The sequence below is a fragment of the Meriones unguiculatus genome, chromosome 14, assembly GCF_030254825.1.
Source record: "Meriones unguiculatus strain TT.TT164.6M chromosome 14, Bangor_MerUng_6.1, whole genome shotgun sequence".
In the NCBI taxonomy this organism is placed as follows: Eukaryota; Metazoa; Chordata; class Mammalia; order Rodentia; family Muridae; genus Meriones; species Meriones unguiculatus.
In genome coordinates this window covers 4,216,407-4,235,990 of record NC_083361.1, presented here as the reverse complement: position 1 = coordinate 4,235,990, position 19,584 = coordinate 4,216,407, and the positions used below count along the sequence as shown (strand labels likewise).

The following is a 19,584-nucleotide window of genomic DNA, read 5'->3' as shown; positions in this document are numbered from 1 at the left end:
AGCCAGGGCTACGTAGCAAGACAGCCCTAAGTAATAACTAAGAAGCTAGCAAGGTGCTTCTGAGCGTCACTCTTTGTGGGGGGCCTCCAAGATGTGTCAGCTGTCACGTTTGTCAGAGCCCAGATGGGGGGAACGTGACGGGCATACGTGCAGGGTGACATTTGGAGCCTGGAATCCCAGTGTTATCTCATGGGAAGTAAAAAGCAAAAGAAGGGGCAGCTCCGGGCCCGCCTCCCGCCCGCCTCCCGCCTTCGCAAGTCTGGAAGTGAAGGTCACTCCAGCAAAGCAGGTGGACGGTGTTGATGAAGAGAAGACGGGACAGATGGAGGGTGACCAAGCGAAGACGTGAAGTCTTCAGAGCAGAGCCCAAGCGTGCTTGGGGGACGGAGCAGAGATCCCGGCCCCTTGTGAGCTGTGCTGAGGGAGGTGGCTGTCACTCTCGGGGGAGGCCGGTGGGTGCACCGGAGATGAGAAGTTCCCGTGTAACTGAGTCTTCCTGCTCTGTGGTTTACGGGCCTTTCATGGTGTGCAAAGCCTGTTACTCATTTAGAAAGCATTCTTGCAAAGCTCTTGCCTTCTCGCAAAGGACAGCCCAGAGCCAGGAAATTTTGCTTCTGTTTATACCCTGAGCTCCCTCTTTCTGCATTCTGCAGCCGATCCGCAGGTTGGCCAGGAAACTCGCCTAGTAAAATATGACCAGCATCTTTCAACCTCAAACAGAAGGCTGAGACGGCCGGGCTGCTGCCTAGCTCACGTCAGAGCTGCCTTGGAACTTTGGGTGGTTTGGTTTGGTTCTGCGTTTATTTATTTATTTATTTATTTTTGGTTTGGTTTTTTTAGTGGGACTGTAAAATGCCCTCTGACTGCTGTGCAGTCAAGGGTGTGTGAGAAACTGCTTTGAGCCGGCCGCCGTGGCGCAGGCCTGTAATCCCAGCGCGCAGGGAGGCAGAGGCAGTGGGATCTCTGTGAGTTCAAAGCCAGCCTGGTCTACAAAGTGAGTCCAGAACAGCCAGGGCTACACAGCCTGGAAAGAGAGACAGAGGCAGATGCACAGTCCGAGGCTGTAGCTTGGGTGCAGTGCATTCCTAGCATGCAGGAGGCCCTGGGTTTGGGTCCCCAAATTCCATAAGGTGGGTAGGGTGGTGCGTGCCACACAGAGAAACCCTGTCTTGGAAAAAAACAACAACAAAACAAACCAAACACCATTATTTTACCAAGAGCACAGGGGCCTTTTTATTTCTGTTTTGGGATCACAGCCATGTACCCCCACACCCCATTTATACAGCGCTGGGACCCCATCATGACAAGCACCCTACCAACTGAGCCTTTGGTTTGGTGGGGTTTTGTTGTTGTGTTTGTCTTTGAGTCGGGGTCTCACTAGGCTGTCCTGGAACTCCCGGTGTAGACAGGCTATCCTCGAACTCACGGAGAGCTGCCTCTGCCTCCCACGTGCGGGGATTAGCGCAGCAGGAGCAACCTGGGCCAGACCGCTGCACGCACGCTGACCGCCCCCCCTTTCCCCCAGGCCATGGATAGCCAGAAGCAGTTCTCCGGCCCAGAGATCCAGTTCCTGCTGTCCTGTTCCGAGGCGGACGAGAATGAAATGATCAACTGCGAGGAGTTCGCGAACCGCTTCCAGGAGCCGGCGCGCGACATCGGCTTCAACGTGGCGGTGCTGCTCACCAACCTGTCGGAGCACGTGCCGCACGACCCGCGCCTGCGCACCTTCCTGGAGCTGGCCGAGAGCATCCTGGAGTACTTCCGGCCCTACCTGGGCCGCATCGAGATCATGGGCGCGTCCCGCCGCATAGAGCGGATCTACTTTGAGATCTCCGAGACCAACCGCGCCCAGTGGGAGATGCCCCAGGTCAGTGCGCGTGCGTGCGTGGGCTTGCAGCCTCGGGGACACCCCTGCCCCGCCCACAGCCGAGCTCCGCCACGCCCCCAGGCGTCAAGGCCATCCCCTGCGCATGCACCGCAGCAGCGGCGCACAGGCGTGCCCTCGGGTGGCTGCAGGCCCCGGGTGGCTGCAGGCCCCGGGTGGCTGCAGGCCCTCGGGTGGCTGCAGGCCCTCGGGTGGCTGCAGGCCCTCGGGTGGCTGCAGGCCCTCGGGTGGCTGCAGGCCCTCGGGTGGCTGCAGGCCCTCGGGTGGCTGCAGGCCCTCGGGTGGCTGCAGGCCCGCTGACCCGCGACCCCTGGTGCTCTCAGCCAGGATGCAGTCCCGCCCGCCGTGCTCCCCTCCGCCTCCACACCCCGCTCCCCTGCCCGCCCTCCCACACACTTCCCTCTCCACCCCTCGAAACCGTGCCCCAGGCGGCCTGGGGAGCCCCACACAGCCAGCCCCCAGCGCTTGAAGGTGTCACACGCTCCCCTGAGGGTGCGCTCACAGCTCCGGCATGCTAAGCTCAGCTCCGGGTGTGCTAGGCTCCACTTCCTTTTTCTTGCCTGCCCCTGCCTCACACCCTCAGCCCCTGCCCTGTCCTGTCAGTCACCCGGAGAGCTTTCCTGCATGCACTTTCACGCCGAGCCCTCACGCCCTTATTCTCACACATCCGTGGCATGCACGAAAGCCCACGGGGCCCGCACACTCTCGGCCTCCTGAACCCCACACCCTCCTACCTCACCTCAGCAGAAACCAGCTCACGGATCAACCACAGAGGGTCCCCACACGCCCTAGGCCCTCTTACACCGACACACACACACACACACACACACACACACACCTTGCACGGGCTGTGTAAATGCAGGCCCTTGCGTGACTGCCCCATCTTCTCTGCAGTCCCCTGCTCTTCCTGCACACACAGCCTCGTGTGTGACGTGGTCACACACTGTCAGCATCTTCCAGGATGCTCGATTCACACCCGAATCCTCTCCTGGCCTGTGGTTTCCCCTCGCTCTCCACAGAACCCTCATGATCTTACACCACATACTCATCCCATCGGGGCTGCGTGTGCTCATCCACATCCTTGGACCCAGAATGTGTGTGCACGTGTGCCTGCAGGGAGCCTCCATTCACCCTCTCCTCCCCCCCTCCCCCGACCCTAGAGCATTCCCTCTCTTCCTGGGATCTCCCCGAAGGCCCGGCTCTTCCTACGCTCTCCCTCCCGTGCTCCCACACGTGTGGGCCTCACGGGGAATCCGTCACCAGTGAACGCGCTTGTCAACGCGCTGGGCAGGCACTGGTCTAACCATTAATACCTCACAGCCGTCCCGTGACCAGGCCTTCCACTGTACGCCCTTTATGGATGGGGAAACTGAGGCCCATAGGATTGAATTTAAAAAAAAAAAATCACCCAGTTTTGTAGTAGCAGAATCAGCTGCAAAACGTTTGCCCTCAACTGCTGTTACCCAGAAAGCCCAGGAGGAGCCAGCATGGTGGCGCATGACTGTGTCCCAGCTTGTGGGACCACGGCAGGAGTTCAGGGCCGGCCTTAGCAGCCCCAGCACTGGAGATTAGCCTGGCCTCCAGGAGCCCCTGTCATGTAGGAACACATGCCCGTGGCCCCGGCACGTGAAAGGCCGAGGCAGGAGGATCATGCACAGAGCAGGCAGAGCTAAGTGTGGAGACCGTCTCAAAATAAAAACAAACGTAAAAACAGAACCTAGCACAAAAGCTAGATTCCGGAGCTGGGTTCCCGGGAGCTCAAATTCTACTTTTTATTGAAGGTCTGTGTTAGCCCGGGTGCCTGTCTAGGCTTATATAAATTCTTGGTTCACTGCCTAGAAGTGAGTGCTATACATGCATACCTGCATACATACATACATATATGCATACAACACTATACATACATATGCATACATGTATGCATACCTACATACAACACACGTATGATACACACACACACACACACACACTGATATAAAACTTCTGCACCTCAGACTAGCCCCAAGCCCACTTTGCAGCCCAGGGCAGTCTAGAACTTGGATCCTCCTGCCTCAGCGTCCCGAGGGCTTGATGCAAGCGTGCGTGCGTGACCGTGCTCCGTAACTAGCTGCTGCTAATAACCTTCAGGCTGCGTGCCGTGGTGTGCACCGGTGGACCCAGGTAATCGAGGTTGAATACCTGCTTAAGACTGTAAGGCCGTGAGTTCAGAACCAGCCGGGGCAGCGTAACGAGACTGGGACTCCTTACGTGTAAAAGAAATTATGGACTGTGGTGGTGCACGCCTCTAATCCTCGCATTGGGAGGGGGCAGAGATTAGCCAGGGTCTGTGAGTTTGAGGACAGCCTGGTCTATACACTGAGTTCCAGGCTAGCATACAGTAGGACCCTGTCTCCAAAATAATGATGGTGATAAAAATAGTAGTAGTCATCACCACAATCATCACCACCATCATCATCATCACCATCATCCCCATCCCCCCACCACCATCACTACCACCATCATCCCCAACATCAATCCCATCACCATCATCCCCATCCCCACCACCACCACCATCACCACCACCATCATCATCATCCCCATCCTCATCATCACCATCATCATCACCCCATCATCCTATCATCATCATCATCCTCATCATCCCTTCATCATCACCATCATGGTCATCATCATTACTATCATCCCCATCATCATCACCATCGTCATCCCCCATCATCCCCATCATCACCACCACCAACCATCATCATCACCCATCATCCCCATCATCATCATACTATCATCACCATCATCCCCATCATCACCACCATCATCATCCCCATCATCCCCATCCCCATCATCATACTATCATCCCCATCATCCCCATCATCATACTATCATCACCACCATCATCCCCATCACCAGTTAGGAGTAGAAAGCCCTCACTTCGGTTCCAGCCCCGACACTAGGTGTCTCACGCCCTCTGACGCGAATCTCTAGTTCTAGGGGACCTAATGCCCTCTTCGCGATCCTAGGTCCCCGGCGCTCACATGCGCTCGGACACACACATATGCACGTAGTTTTATTGTTCTTTACAGATGGTTTTTCGTGCGTTTTGCTCGCACGTGGTAGGTTCACCACCTGCGTGCGTGCGTGTGTGTGTGTGTGTGTGTGTGTGTGTGTGTATGTGTGTGTGTTGGGAGGGCACCGAAACCCCGGGAACTGGAGTTACAGAGCCGCCCGATAGACCTGGGAACCGAACCCGGGAGAGCAGCCGATGCGCCTAACTGCTGAGCCATGTCTAGCTCCATGGATAACTGACAAGGAGAGCGTGGAGGGCGGTGCTGCGCCCCTCTGATCCCAGCACTGAGGAGGTGGAGGCTGGACCCTCAGGAGTTCAAGGCCGTCCTCCCCCGCATAGGTAGCTGGAGGCTAGCCTGGGCTCCTAAGGCCCAGTCGGAGAGGGCGCCTGCGCCGCCAACGCCTGCCCCGCCAACGCCCGCGTCCGCCCCCTCCCCGGCAGGTGAAGGAGTCCAAGCGCCAGTTCATCTTCGACGTGGTGAACGAGGGCGGCGAGTCAGAGAAGATGGAGCTGTTCGTGAGCTTCTGCGAGGACACGATCTTCGAGATGCAGATCGCGGCGCAGATCTCGGAGCCCGAGGGCGAGCCGGAGGAGGACGAGGACGAGGGCGCCGAGGAGGCGGAGGAGGGCGCGGCGGGCGCCGAGGAGGCGGGCGCGGCGGCTGCGGGCGCCTGGGCGTGGCTGGCGGCGGGCGCCGGGCGGGCGCTGCGCGGCCTGAGCTACCGCGGCCTGCGGCGGCGCCTGCGGCGGCTGCGGCGCCTGACTGCGCGCGAGGCGGCGGCGGCGGCGGCCGCGCTGCTCTGGGCGCTGGTGGCGCGCGCGGGGGGCGCGGGCGCGGGCGCGGCGGCCGGGGCGCTGCGGCTGCTGTGGGGCTCGCTGTTCGGCGGCGGGCTGGTGGACAGCGCCAAGAAGGTGACGGTCACCGAGCTGCTGGCGGGCATGCCCGACCCCACGGGCGACGAGGTGCACGGCCAGCAGCCGAGCGGCCCCGGCGGCGAGGCGGAGGGCGAGGGCGAGGGCGAGCGCGACGGCGACGCCGCCGACGGCGCAGGAGACGAAGAGGCGGCGGCCGAGCAGGCCGGCCCGGGAGGCCCCGAAGGGGCGGTGGCTGTGGCCGACGGGAGCCCCTTCCGGCCCGAAGGCGCCGGCGGTCTCGGGGACATGGGCGACACGACGCCGGTGGAGCCCCCCACGCCAGAGGGCTCGCCTATCCTCAAGAGGAAGCTCGGGGTGAGAGAGGGACACCCCGACAGACGCCCTCGGATGCTAGAGAGAACCCAAGACCTAGAGACCAAACCAGAGGGGTGGGGAGGGCCCAGGACTAAAAAGACCCATGGAAACAGTGCCCAGGACCCCAAGAATGACCCTCAGGGACGCGCGAGGCCGCAGGGAGCCCAGTAGTCTGTGACGGAAAGGTCCCCCAGCAGCCCCACTCCTTGCTGCCTGGGGTTGTCAAAGTGATGAGAAGCCATGAGGAGCAACAGCATCCTTGGGCGAGCACACTGACACAGCCTTGTGACTTCAAGACTGGGGAGGCTGCGGTAGGAGGATCTAGAGTTCAAGACCAGCCTGGGCTACACAACAAGAATCCCTCCCCCCCCCACACACACACACAAAACACACAAAAAGCTCTTCAGATTCAGGCTGGTCTGCACAGGATGGAGCCTGGACATCGGCTCGTCCTCGGTGGAGGGGATCAAGGGAACACCTTGATTAGCCAGAGGGAAAGAAGTGAGCGCAGAGAGAAACAGACTAGAAAGAGGGTGTTGAGCCTCGAGAGGGCTCAGACCTGTGCCCTGTCCCCAGGTGGATGGAGAAGAGGAGGAGCCTCCTCCAGAACCAGAGCCGGAGCCCGAACCCGAGAAAGCTGAGTGAGTGTTTGCTCGCGGAGGGGGCCAGGCCCTTGCCTCAACCCTTCTCTTGGACTTCTCTTGGCCTTCTGGGGTCAAGGCCCAAAGTTGTACCGGTCACCCTGCCCTGTGCCCTCGGCGCCATCCAGTCCATGCCTGGGGCTGGCCCACATGAAGTTCTTTTGATGGGGAGTAGTAACCCCACCTAATGGAGGCAGAAGAGTGCCCAGTCGCAGGGCTCCTGGGGCAGAGCAAGTTCAAGCCCATCCTAGGCAACTTACGGAGACGTTGTCTCAAAATAACAAGTCAGAACAGATGCATCGCAGAGGTAGAGCCCCGGCCCAGCATGCCTCGGGCCCCAGCTTTAACCCCTTCTGCTGCAGACGATTTCAGCGCTGGGGAGAAGACCCAGGGCCTTTGCCCAAGCTGGGCAGGGGCTCGGCCCCTCCCCTCCCCCAGCCACGCTACCCAGCTCCATTTAATGGAGTGTGTGTGGGCTGGGCGCGCTTGCTCCCTCACCCTGCGTCCCCGGCACCTTCCAGACCCGGCCTGCGGGGGATGGCTCCCGAGTGAGTGACTTTGAATGAACAGTTCGCCCGAGCCTTTTCTGTGTCCTACAGCACTGAGAATGGAGAGAAGGAAGAAGTCCCCGAGCCCCCCCCAGAGCCCCCCAAGAAGACGCCCCCTCCGCCCCCTCCGAAGAAGGAGGAGGCAGGCGGCGCAGGGCTGGAAGAGTTCTGGGGCGAACTGGAAGTGCAGAGGGTGAAGTTCTTGGTGAGGACCCAAGCTCAGCGCACAGGGGGACTCCCCAAGGCCAGGGCAGAGCCGGCCCAGGCACAGCTGGGGGTTTGAACCCCGGGCCAGTCCTGAGTAATGGGGACAGGAGAACAGGATGGTTGATGAAGAAGCCATCTCCTGCTCCCAGGAACGCAGACAGCGGGGGTGGGGTGGGGGTGGTGTCAAACTCCAGTCTACCCAGATTCTCCGTGTTAGAGAGCTCTCGTGGCATGAGAGCGCCCCGTTCCACCTGGGAGGTGCCTAGGCTGTGTGACCCTGAGCCACCACAGGCACACTCCAGCGGGAGGCAGCACTGAGATCCTTCTTCCTCTCTCCTCCCAGAACTACTTGTCAAGGAACTTCTACACGCTGCGATTCCTGGCCCTGTTCTTGGCCTTTGCCATCAACTTCATCTTGTTGTTTTATAAGGTGTCTATCCTGTGGCAACCGCTCCCCCCTGGGGGGAGGGGGGCAGAGCCTCACCCGGCTCAGCACACCACACATGCCCGGGACCCTTCAGGGAAGGGCTTCTACGGGGAGGCCAGCCTAGACAGCTGGGGCCGACCCCCTATGAGGCTGAGTTGGGGTGCTGGGCCCGCGTGCGACAGGTGTCTGAGTGCATTCAGGAGTTAGTACAAGAGCCGGGCACGGTGGTGCAGCCCTGTGATCCCAGCACTCAGGAAGGCAGAGGCCGGTGAGTTCAAGGTCAGCCTGGTCTACAGGCTGAGTCGAGGACAGCCAAGGTTGTCTCAAAGACTCCGCCATGCCCCCAGAAAGAGTGAGTTCAAGACATAGAGCTGCTTCTCCAGCCAGCTCTGACGCAGGAGGAGGTGTGGAGAAGAAAGTGGAAAGCTCACAGAGCAGAGAGGGGGCAGGGAGCCAGACCTCCTGAAGCTAGAGGGGGCTTCATGCTCTTGCCAGAGCGGGAGAGACAGATTGCAGTGAGCAACGCTTAACCTCCCCGCCCGAACCTTGGTCTCCTCACCCTCAAAAATGGCATCAAAACCACATTTACATCTGAGACTTGTGAAACTTAAAAGAGGGAACCAGGGTCAGGCATGGTGGGGGTTCAGGGGTTCCTAAAATCCCAACACTTGGAAGGCAGAGACGGATCTAAATTCTAGGCCAGCCAGACGTCCACAGTGAGACTTTTATCTCAGGAGGTGAGACCAATACAGGAAGAGCAAGAGTTCAAGGTCATTCTTGGCTATTCAGAGAGTTTGAGGAGGTCAATCTGAGAGACGTGAGACCCAGTCTCCAAAGGATGAATGGATGAATGAATGAATGAAGACTGCGACAGTTCTAGGATCTAGAAAATGCCCTAGGCCGGGTGTGGTGGCACACACCTGTGATCACAGCACTCAGGGAGGCAGAGGCAGGTGGACTGCTGTGAGTTTGAGGCCAGCCTGGTCTACAAAGCGAATCCAGGACAGTCAAGGCTACAGAGAGAAACCCTGTCTTGGAAAGAAAAGAAAAGAGAAAAAGAAGGAAGGAAAGGAAGGAAGAAAGAGCATGCCCTAAAGCATGATGTGGTGGGCCATATCCATAGTCTCCGTACTTGGGAAGCTGACAGAGATGATCACTAGTTCGAGGCCAGCCTGGGCTATATAGCAAATCCCAGGCAAACCTATGCTAGCAAGGTGCTGTGTCAAAAAGAATGATGGGAGTGAATGTTCGCCTTTAATCCCAGCACTCAAGAAGCAGAGGCAGGTGGATCGCTCTGGGTTTGAAGCTGGAAGGGTCTACAAAGACAGTTCCAAGTCAGCCAGGGCCACATAGGGAGACCCTGCCTCAAAAGGCAAAATCCAGGGGGGGGTGTGGTGGCGCAGGCCTCTAATCCCAGCGCTCGGAGAGGCAGAGGCAGGCAGACCTCTGTCAGGTCGAAGTCAGCCTGGTCTATAGGGTGAATCCAGGACAGTCAAGGCTACACAGAGAACTCTGTCTTGAATTAAAAAACAAAACAAACAAAATAGGCGAAGGAAATGAAAGAAAGTGCCACATAAACATTAGCTACTGATTGTGAGTTTGAACAATCAGTACAGGAACAGGCCAGGTGCCCCCAGGGTCCCCTCTCTGATGTGACCCCTCTTTGACCCCACTCTAGGTCTCAGACTCTCCTCCAGGGGAGGACGACATGGAAGGCTCTGGAGCTGGGGACGCGTCAGGGGCAGGGTCTGGTGGAGGCTCCGGCTGGGGCTCCGGGGCAGGCGAGGAGGCAGAGGGCGACGAAGATGAAAACATGGTGTACTACTTCCTGGAGGAGAGCACAGGCTACATGGAGCCTGCCCTGCGGTGCCTGAGCCTGCTGCACACCCTGGTGGCCTTCCTCTGCATCATCGGCTACAACTGTCTCAAGGTGGGGCATGGCCTGCGGCTGTGGTCCTGGGGCTGGGGAGGACCGCAGCCGGCGGCCTGGACAGGAGGCTTTGGGCTGGGGAAAGGCAGCTTCCCTATCAGAACGGGGTGGGCTCCTCAGCAAGGGTGCTTCTGCATCCAAGCGAGTGCAGGCCGGAGCTGACAGGCTAGGCCCCGGCTTGTCTGTGCCATGCCCAGTGGTTATGTCCTTTCCCCGCGGAGGGGCAGGCGTATCCTGGAGAATCTTATTTCCCACCCGTTAATCGGTTCATCCCTGTGAAGCAAGAAGCTGGAGAGACAGACGGCCTCAGCAGCTGAGAGCACAGACTGCTCTTGCAGAGGACCTGAGTTCGGTTCCCAGCACCCACTGTAGGGTGTTTCGCAAATGGCTGACTCTAGCTGCAGAGGATCTAATGTGCTCTTCTAACCTCTGTGGTCACCTACGCACACATAATAGCACACACTCACACAGACAGAGACGGACACTGTTAAAAAGAAAAAAAATCTCTGTGAAGCCAGCACCGTACCAGTGCATGCTTGGAATACCAGCGTGGCAGGAGGATATTGAGTTCTGGGCCAGCCTGGGGTACATAGGGAGATCGTATGTAGCTATGGACGGACAAGCCCTCAGCCCTGGCCAAGCATCTCTTGACAGTTGATGGTTTCTCCAGGAGTGTGGTCCGGGGCCGGTTGCCCACGCTACAGCAGAGGGGCACACACCCACGTGTACAGTAAAGTCGCTAGTTAGGCTCGTGGGTTATATTTTAAAAAATGAGGGGGCTGGAGAGATGGCTCAGAGGTTAAGAGCACTGGTTGCTCTTCCAGAGGTCCTGAGTTCAATTCCTGGCAACCACATGGTGGCTCACAACCATCTACAATGAGATTTGGTACCCTCTTCTGGCTCACATGCATATATTCATGCAGAATACTGTATACATAATAAATAAATCTTAAAAAAAAAAAAAAATGAAACAGTGAAGACACGGCCTGGCATGGCGGCACACGCCTTTACTTTAGCCTCAGCGCTCAAGAGGCAGAGCCAGGCAGATCTCTGAAAGTCCCAGGCCAGCCTGGTCTAATGGAAGGAAAGAGCTCTCCGTCGCCTGGGGTGTCTCTGGGCACATGACGGGGTTGTGGATTCTGATGTCAGGAACTCAGGAGGTCCTGTTGGGCCCCGCGTCCAGGAGCTCTGTGTGAGTCCCAGAATGTCTTCGGGAACGAGCACAGCGCCTTGGCGTAGGGCTCTGGAGAGCCGCGCCCGCCCCGGCCTCTCCTCCCGCGTCCCCCTGTCTTACACACCTTTCACCCTCCGGGGCCCCAGCCTGCAGCGGACAACCGGGGCGCCCTCGGCTTGCCCCTTCCCCCAGATTGCCCGCCACCCGCTGCCCGCCCCTCCCCAGCCACTTCCACCTTTGCACCCTGAAGGCTGAGGAAGCCCCTCGGGCGTCGCTCACGGGCGGCAGGCAGGTCCCGCGGCTTCTGCGGAGACCCCGTGCCCACCCTGACACCACCGCCCCGCCCCCCCGCCCCCCCCGCCCCCCCCCCCGTCTCCAGGTGCCCCTCGTGATCTTCAAGCGGGAGAAGGAGCTGGCCCGGAAGCTGGAGTTCGATGGCCTCTACATCACGGAGCAGCCGGAGGACGACGACGTGAAGGGGCAGTGGGACCGCCTGGTACTCAACACCCCGTAAGTGCCGGCCCCCTCAGGGGGCAGCGGGGCTGAGCTCTACCCCAGTCCGGGCCCGGACTTCCAAAGAGGAAGGCCCCTGCCGCCCGGCTTGTCCTCCCTAGGCCTGACCCTCGGCCTCCCCAGTGGACACGTGGAAGTCCCTCTGGGCGTGGGACGGGCAGGGCAGCAGGGTGCGTAAACTCCTGGCTGCCCACCATGAGGGCCTGAGCTCAGGTCCTCAGCAGCGAGATGAGGCTCCGGGAGTTGGGCTGGAGCGGTGGCTAGGGCTCGGGAGCACCGGCTGCTCCTGCAGAGCACCTCCATGGTGGCTCACGACCACCCTGCCAGTGCAGCTGCAAAAGATCTGACGCCTCCCTTGTCTGGCCCCCAACACGCGTGCAGACAGAATAACCATTCCTGAAGGGCCGGGAATCTAGGGCCGGGAGTAATGGCTCACGTCGCCATCTCAGCACTTGGGAGCTCGAGGCAGGAGGATGCTTTGAGCTCTGGGGGTGTAAGGCGATCCCGGTCCAATTTCGTCACCCGGCCGCCAGCCCCTGACCCTTCCCGGATAGCTTGTTCTCTGTTCTCTTTCCTTGGAGAGACACCATCAGGGCAACTCTCAGGAAAGAAAGCGGTCAGTGGAGTCTGCTTAGCTTCACAGGGCTAGCCTGCCACCATGGTGCTCAGAGTTCTGCCTGATCCCCAGGCAGGAGAGAGAGGGAGGGAGGGAAGAGGGAGAGAGGGAAAGGGAGACCGAGCCTGGTGTGGGCTCTGGAGGCCTCGAAGCGACACGCTTCCTCCAAGAAGGCCCCCCTGCCTGACCCTTCCCTGACACCTCAGCAACGGCGAAGCACCTCCCCGCAGCCGCCCCAGCGCCCTAACCTCCCCCACTTCTCCCCTCAGGTCTTTCCCCAGCAACTACTGGGATAAGTTTGTCAAGCGGAAGGTGAGAGGGCCGTGTGGGGAGGGGAGGCCCTTGCTGCCAGTAAACCATGCCTGGCCTCGGCACCCTGAGCAGGCTGTGCCACCCTGAGGGCTGTCCAGCGGGTAACGTGGGCATGGCGGTCAGAGTTCCTTCTCCAAAGAGAAGGTGCCCGTGACGGGCACGCGGTGAGGCGGGCCTGTGAGAGAGGAGGTGAGCGGCGACGTGGCAAGGACAGCTAAGAGCCACTGTCCGCGGCCCTGAGGAGGTGGCTCAGTTACCAGAGTGCCTCTCTCGCATGCACAGGGCCCTGGGTTCAGTCCCAGGCACTGCATAAAATGAAGGATGGTGGCACGTGCCTGGACTGGGGAGGTGGAGGCAGGAGGATCATAAAGTCAAAAAAACCCCAAACCGACAACCAAATGCATGGATGGATGGATGGATGGAGAGACTCCATCTTTTTAACTTAGTGGTTAAAACTCTTGCTGATCTTCTAGAGGACCCGAGTTCAGTTCCCAGCACCTACATCTGGCAGCTCAGAACATCCTATAATTCCAGGGGATCTGATACCCTCTTTCTATGCACACACGCACACACACACACAGGGCGTACAATCACACAGGCAAACACATACACAGCTAAATAAATAATTAACCTCGAAAGAAGTAAACCGGAACGAGAACTCGGCAAGAAATCTCTGAAGAAGTAATAGCGTCTGCTCTCGCGCCCACCCTGGCACCCACGTGGTGGCTCACAACCACCCCCAATTCCAGCCCCAGGGTAGGAAATGCCCTCTTACAGCCCCCATGGGTACTGCACACACGTGGCAATACACACATAAAACTTTAAATTGCCAAGTGTTCTGATATTACGCCCTTTATCAGCTGCTGTGGAAGACAGGGGTCCCAGCCTCACGGCCTCTGTCTGCCTCCCCAAACAGCGCTCTCCCCATTAATTTGGCTGCTGCAGCTGCTAGGACCTTCTTTCTGATGGCCTGCAGGAATCTGGGCCTTCCCCCCCAAGTGCTCCCCCTAGTTCTCACACACGGTGGAGTGTCCCTAGGGCTGTGTCCCCTTCCCCACTCCAGCAGCGGCCCCCAGCCTGCCTCTCCCCTGCAGGTTCTGGACAAACACGGGGACATCTTTGGACGGGAGCGGATTGCCGAGCTGCTGGGCATGGACCTGGCCTCCCTGGAGATCACAGCCCACAACGACCGCAAGCCTGAGCCTCCCCCAGGCCTGCTGACATGGTGAGAGGGGCCCTCTGCTGGAGGCAGGTCAGGGGACGGGCTAGGGGTCTGACGCCCAGGCATCTGGCTGTCCCCCTCCCTGTGCCCTCAGGATTATGTCCATTGACGTCAAGTACCAGATCTGGAAGTTCGGAGTCATCTTCACAGACAACGTGAGGAGAGGGCTGCGAGTGGAGAGGGATTCGGGATGCAGCAGGCTAGAAATATGCCCGGATGAGGGAACTGCCCAAGCCGAGAGCCCCCAGAGCAGGGTGATGGTGTTTTGAAGCGCCTTGAGAGGTTGTGGGCTCCAAGCCCAGGACTCCCTGACTCCAGAAAGGTTCTCAAGCCCCTGTCCCTCATCCCTAGAACACCCATCGCTGTGCTCCTTCTGTAGCCTGCTCCTGGCTCCTCCGGCTCTGGAGCACACACACTCCCCTAGGCAGAGACGGGACTTGGGCCGTCTGTCCCTCCATGTTCCCTGACCCCTGACCCTCTTCTACAGTCCTTCCTCTATCTGGGCTGGTACATGGTGATGTCCCTCCTGGGCCACTACAACAACTTCTTCTTCGCGGCCCACCTCCTGGACATCGCCATGGGCGTCAAGACGCTGCGCACCATCCTCTCCTCTGTCACCCACAACGGAAAGCAGGTGTGGACAGGACCCGCGTGAACATCTGGGAGGGGCAGAGAGGGCGGGGTGGTGATGCAGAGCTGCTAGGGAAGCGTGGGAGTGGGGAGGGGAGGGGCCGAGCCAAGGTCAGGGCTTTCATTGGCTTGTTCCTGTGCTTTGTGGGGGAGATTATTTGAGCTGTGCCTCTTGATATAGCCCTGGCTGTCCTGGAACTCGCTATTTTAGACCAGGCTGACCTCAGACTCACAAAGACCTGCCTGCCTCTGCCTCCTGAGTGATTAAAGGCAAGCACCTCCGCAGCAGGCCTAGGGCATGCCGGGAGAGAGCCTGGGAAGCGGGCTCCCGCAGAAGCGCCAGAATTTAAAGGGGCAGAGAGCTGTGGTCCCCGTGTGAGGGAGCGCAGAGCTGACCGGTGCTGCCTGTCCCCAGCTGGTGATGACCGTAGGGCTCCTGGCCGTGGTGGTCTACTTGTACACGGTGGTGGCCTTCAACTTCTTCCGCAAATTCTACAACAAGAGCGAGGACGAGGACGAGCCCGACATGAAGTGTGACGACATGATGACGGTGAGCCCCGCCCACGTGCATCTGTCAATCACTGATGTCTTAGGGTGCCCAGCGCCGTGATCAAAGACCATGACCCAAAGCAGCTGGAGGAAGAAAGGGTTTGTTCCCTCACAGTTCTGGGTAACATCAGTCTGTCAACAAAAGGAAGGAGTCAGGAGCTGATGCGGAGGCCATGGGGGGTGCTGCTTACTGGCTTGCTCCCCATGGCGTGCTCTGCCTGCTTTCTTTTTATTTGTTGAGACAGGGTTTCTCTGTGTAGCCTCAGCTGTCCTGGACTCACTTTTTAGACCAGGCTGATCTCGAACTCACAGAGTTCTGCCTCTGCCTCTCAGAGGGCTGGGATTACAGGTGTGTGCCACTATGCCCACCTTAGCCTGCTCGCTTAAAGAACCCTGGACCACCAGGCCAGGGATGGCAGCACCCACAATGGGACAGGCCCTCTCCTATCAAGCACTAACTAAGAAGCTGGGTGGTGATAGCTCATGTATTTAATCCTATCACTTGGGAGGCAGAGGCAGGTGGATTTCTGTGAGTCCCTCACCAGCCAGGGCTACACAGTGAGACCCTGTCTCAAAAAAACGACAAAAAAAGCCTTCAGATTGTTGGCTCTGAGGCTGTAGCTGCGTGGTAGAGCTGTGTGGCCCAGCAGGCTGGGTTCCGTCCGCAGCAGCAGGAAGTGTTGGTGCTGGAAAGGAGGACTTGGAATAGCAATACCCGTACTCCCTCTGGCCTGGCCACCTGGGCCATCACAGAAAGCCCCAACAGGACTTCCCAGCCCCAGGAGGGAGCGGTGACCGTCTTAGAATGGGGTCAGAGGTGTGAGTCAGTGGAAGGCCCTGGGCTCAGCGAGGTGTGCTTAGGAAGCTGGGGCGGGAGGGGCATGAGTTCAAAGCCAGGCTGAGCTGCACAGGCAGGAAGGCTAGTCCCAAGTTTTCTTTTCTCCCGTGACTCAATCATAACTGCTTCTTTCTCGTATTCTAACCGTGGAGGTGGCAACTCACGTTGACACCAGTGTGCTAGAGGCAGGGCCGCAACTGCGCGTTGACAGGATCAACTCAGGGGTTTGTGCCAGAGGCTGGCTTCTGATCTGGATTCCCAGGTCCCCACAGCCCCATCCCTGTCAGTGGCTGAGCTCTTAGCCTACACAGCTGGGTCCTCTCGGCTTCTGGGGCACAGAAAAGTGTGACATCCGAGGCATGTGCCAGATGGACCAAGCCCCTCCCCTTCGCTGCTTAGAGCCTGCTGGTGGCTCACACGCCCAGCAGACAAGGCTGAGTCACGTCACCCTGGCTCACAAAAACAGGGAAGGTGCCAGGCAGCGCTGCCGCAGCCTTTAGTCCCAGCACTAGGGAGGCGGGGGCAGGCAGATCACCGAGTTTTCGGCCAGCCTGCTCTACAGAGAGAGTTCCAGGACAGCCAGGGCTACCCAGAGAAACCCTGTCTTGAAAAAAAAAAAGCAAAAAAAACAAAACCAGGGAATTGCTGGCCCACCCAGTCTAACTAACCGCAGTCCTTCTTGCTTTTGATTTTTGGCTTCCTGGTCCTTTTTCAGTTCCTCTAGGACCCTGTTTCTTCCACTTCTTGTCCTCTGCATTGACCTCTTTTTGCCCTGTACCAGGCCTGACACCCACACCCCTTCACCTGATGCCTCACCTTTTAGATTAAATGCTGCCTCCTACAGGTAGCCCTCTCTGATCCTCGCTCAGGCCAGGGGCCTGCAGAACCCACATAACCGGTCCCTGCCTCATCTCCCTCCCCAATCTTGTTCATAGCAGCTCCTTTCCTCAGCCTTGCCAAACTTACTTCAGTTCCTCATGGAAGCAAAAAACTTTCTCGCCCTTGCTCTGTTTTTCTCTGTCTCTTTCCTTTAACATATATAGTGTTTTGCCTGCATGTATATCTGAGTTACAGACAGTTGTGACCCGTCCTGTGAGGTCTGGGAATTGAACCTGGGTCCTTTGGTAGCGCAGCTAGTGCTCTTAAAAGCTGATCCGACTCTCCAGCCTCCTCTCCCCAAAAAGAAAATTGAAAGAAAAACTTGGGCATGTGTGTGATATGGCTGGCGGCCAGGGCCTTACTACACTTCCTGCCCCCCCAGATTTATCCTTCCCTCCCTAAGGTGACACAGCGCATTGTTTTTGGGTGCCTGGAGCTCTCGCTCCCATCACCGGTTCCCATACCAACCTCTGGGTTCCAGTGGGAGACTGCCCTCCTGCAGGAAGCCTTTCTGGCTGCCACAGAGGCTGGGCCAGAAGCCTTAGAACTTGAGAGGTGCCAGCGTCCCTCCCCCACCCAGCCTGACCCCTCTGTCCCAGGGCCTCAGGCACGCCAGGCGAGCGCCTGGTACAGCTGGGGCACACGCCCAGCCCTGACCCCTGCATTGGTTAACTGCTGCCCAGTGTGACCAACAAAGGCGACTTAGGAAGAAAGGGACGGTCTGGGCCCTCTGTGAGAATACAGTGCATCGCAGTGGTAGGACTGTGAGGCGGCCACTCCCGACGCAGGAGCAGGCAGAGGAGGAGCAAGACGCTCTCCCTTTGCGTTCATCCTGGGACCCCAGTGCACACTGTGTCCACACCAGGCTCGGTCTTCCAACCTCAGTGAACCCAGTGTAGAAACGTCCTCGTGGACTGCCCGGAAGTTTGGCTCCTAGGTGGGGCTCCATCAGGCTGATGATCTGAATGTCGCCTGTCTGTGCCTTCCTGTGCCACTTCCCCGGCTGTGAGAGGCAGCACCCCGGGGCTGTGTCTGTCACCCGGGCTGCCTCTGTGTCCGCTGCTGTGTCTCCAGGCCTGGCCTCTCGGAGGTGACGGAGGTGACGTGGCTGTCGGCTGAGCCGCCCGCATCTCCCCTCAGTGTTACCTCTTCCACATGTATGTGGGTGTCCGGGCCGGCGGAGGCATCGGGGACGAGATAGAGGACCCGGCAGGTGACGAATATGAACTCTACCGGGTCGTGTTCGACATCACCTTCTTCTTCTTCGTCATTGTCATCCTGCTGGCCATCATTCAGGGTCGGTGCTGGCTGAGGGCGGGGGTGGGGTAGGGCGGGCTGCCTAGCTCCCTGGCTTAGCCTCTCCCTACCGTGAGATGGGTGGTCTCTCTGAGCCTCAGTTTCCCCATCTGGAAAAGGGGAGTGTTAAAACCAGGCACAGTAGCTGGGTGGCGGCGCACGCCTTTAACCCCAGCACCTGGGAGGCGGAAGCCAGGGGCCTGCCGTAAGCTTGAGGCCAACCTGGTCGACCTTCCAGGGCAGCCAAAGCCACAGCGGGAAAAATGATTGGGGGGTGTTGCTAGGACTAACGCCGAAGACTGTCAGGGAGGTTAAACCACACCTTCCTTTGGAGTGTCTGTGGACAGCTGGCACTCAGGGGGCACCGGGTCTGCTTGGCAAGTGTGGCGAGATTAGGAAACCCGGGAGGGAAGGCAAGGCAGAGAGCTGCTGGGTGTCCGTGGCTCTTGAGCGCCGCCCCACCACCACAGGTCTGATCATCGATGCTTTCGGGGAGCTCCGAGACCAGCAGGAGCAAGTGAAGGAGGACATGGAGGTGTGTCGTGTCAGGGGGCGGGGCTGAGGGGGTCTCGGGGTACCAGGGCCGTCCCACGAGCCTCGGCTCTGGTCTCTTGCTGTCCTCAGACCAAGTGCTTCATCTGCGGCATAGGCAGCGACTACTTTGACACGACCCCACACGGCTTTGAGACCCATACTCTGGAAGAGCACAACCTGGCCAATTACATGTGAGTATGGGAAGTGGCGGGGATCAGAGAGTGGGAGTGAGGCTGCTGACAGCCAGGGTGGGGCTGCCCAGCCTAGGCCAGTTACGGAAAGGAACGTGGGCGTCCACAAGGGTAAGTTTCGGCCAGTCAGTAAGCGTCACTGTGGCTCAGTGGTAGAGCCTCTGTCTAGAATCCCCCAATAATGGGCTGGGGTGTGGCTCAGTGGTAGAGCCCCTGCCTAGAATCCCCCAGTGAGGGGTTGGGGTGTGGCTCAGTGGTAGAGCCCCTGCCTAGAATCCCCCAGTGAGGGGCTGGGGTGTGGCTCAGTGGTAGAGCCCCTGCCTAGAATCCCCCAGTGAGGGGCTGGGTGTGGCTCAGTGGTAGAACCTCTGTCAAGCATGAACTGGGCTCTGGGTCTCATCCTCAGCGTCAGAAAACAAAACTAAACCTCAGTGCAAATATGGTTCTTACCTTCCTCCTGCGGTCTCTGCTCCTCAGGTTTTTCCTGATGTATTTGATAAATAAGGACGAGACAGAGCACACCGGTCAGGTAAGAGGCGCTGATGTGGGATGAGTAGGTGACAAGGCTAACCTAAAGCCATCCCAGTGTCCTCACTGAACTAGCCTTAGAGGGGGACAGTCAGCAGAACCGCAGATCTTGTCCAAGCCCGTGAAGATGTGACCACGGACTCTTGTCCCCCAACCCCAGGAGTCGTATGTCTGGAAAATGTACCAGGAAAGGTGCTGGGACTTCTTCCCCGCTGGCGACTGTTTCCGCAAGCAGTATGAAGACCAGCTGAGCTGAGGGCTGCGCTGGTCCTCCCCCTCCACAAGTGCCTTACCCCACCTCGGACCCTCCCCAGGCAGCTGGGGACAGGTGACCCTGAGCCAGACCAATAAAGCCTATGCTGTAGTGTCATTGTGTTGG

The 19,584-nt window shown here is 58.8% G+C and overlaps 1 protein-coding gene across 1 annotated transcript in view; it reads left to right on the top strand.

The window, feature by feature from the left end:
* The window catches only part of Ryr1 (ryanodine receptor 1), a 114,546-nt gene extending 94,971 nt beyond the window's left edge, over positions 1 to 19,575 (top strand). Inside the window, exons 90-106 of the mRNA XM_060366575.1 lie at positions 1,526 to 1,867; positions 5,382 to 6,170; positions 6,747 to 6,811; positions 7,411 to 7,564; positions 7,910 to 7,996; positions 9,672 to 9,923; positions 11,477 to 11,607; positions 12,496 to 12,538; positions 13,633 to 13,763; positions 13,855 to 13,915; positions 14,248 to 14,394; positions 14,806 to 14,940; positions 17,797 to 17,953; positions 18,423 to 18,487; positions 18,577 to 18,677; positions 19,155 to 19,206; positions 19,366 to 19,575. Coding sequence (XP_060222558.1) covers positions 1,526 to 1,867; positions 5,382 to 6,170; positions 6,747 to 6,811; positions 7,411 to 7,564; positions 7,910 to 7,996; positions 9,672 to 9,923; positions 11,477 to 11,607; positions 12,496 to 12,538; positions 13,633 to 13,763; positions 13,855 to 13,915; positions 14,248 to 14,394; positions 14,806 to 14,940; positions 17,797 to 17,953; positions 18,423 to 18,487; positions 18,577 to 18,677; positions 19,155 to 19,206; positions 19,366 to 19,461 — 2,808 coding nt within the window. The 3' untranslated portion in view covers positions 19,462 to 19,575. The remainder of the gene's footprint in view (positions 1 to 1,525; positions 1,868 to 5,381; positions 6,171 to 6,746; positions 6,812 to 7,410; positions 7,565 to 7,909; positions 7,997 to 9,671; positions 9,924 to 11,476; positions 11,608 to 12,495; positions 12,539 to 13,632; positions 13,764 to 13,854; positions 13,916 to 14,247; positions 14,395 to 14,805; positions 14,941 to 17,796; positions 17,954 to 18,422; positions 18,488 to 18,576; positions 18,678 to 19,154; positions 19,207 to 19,365) is intronic.
* The last annotated feature ends 9 nt before the right edge of the window (positions 19,576 to 19,584 follow it).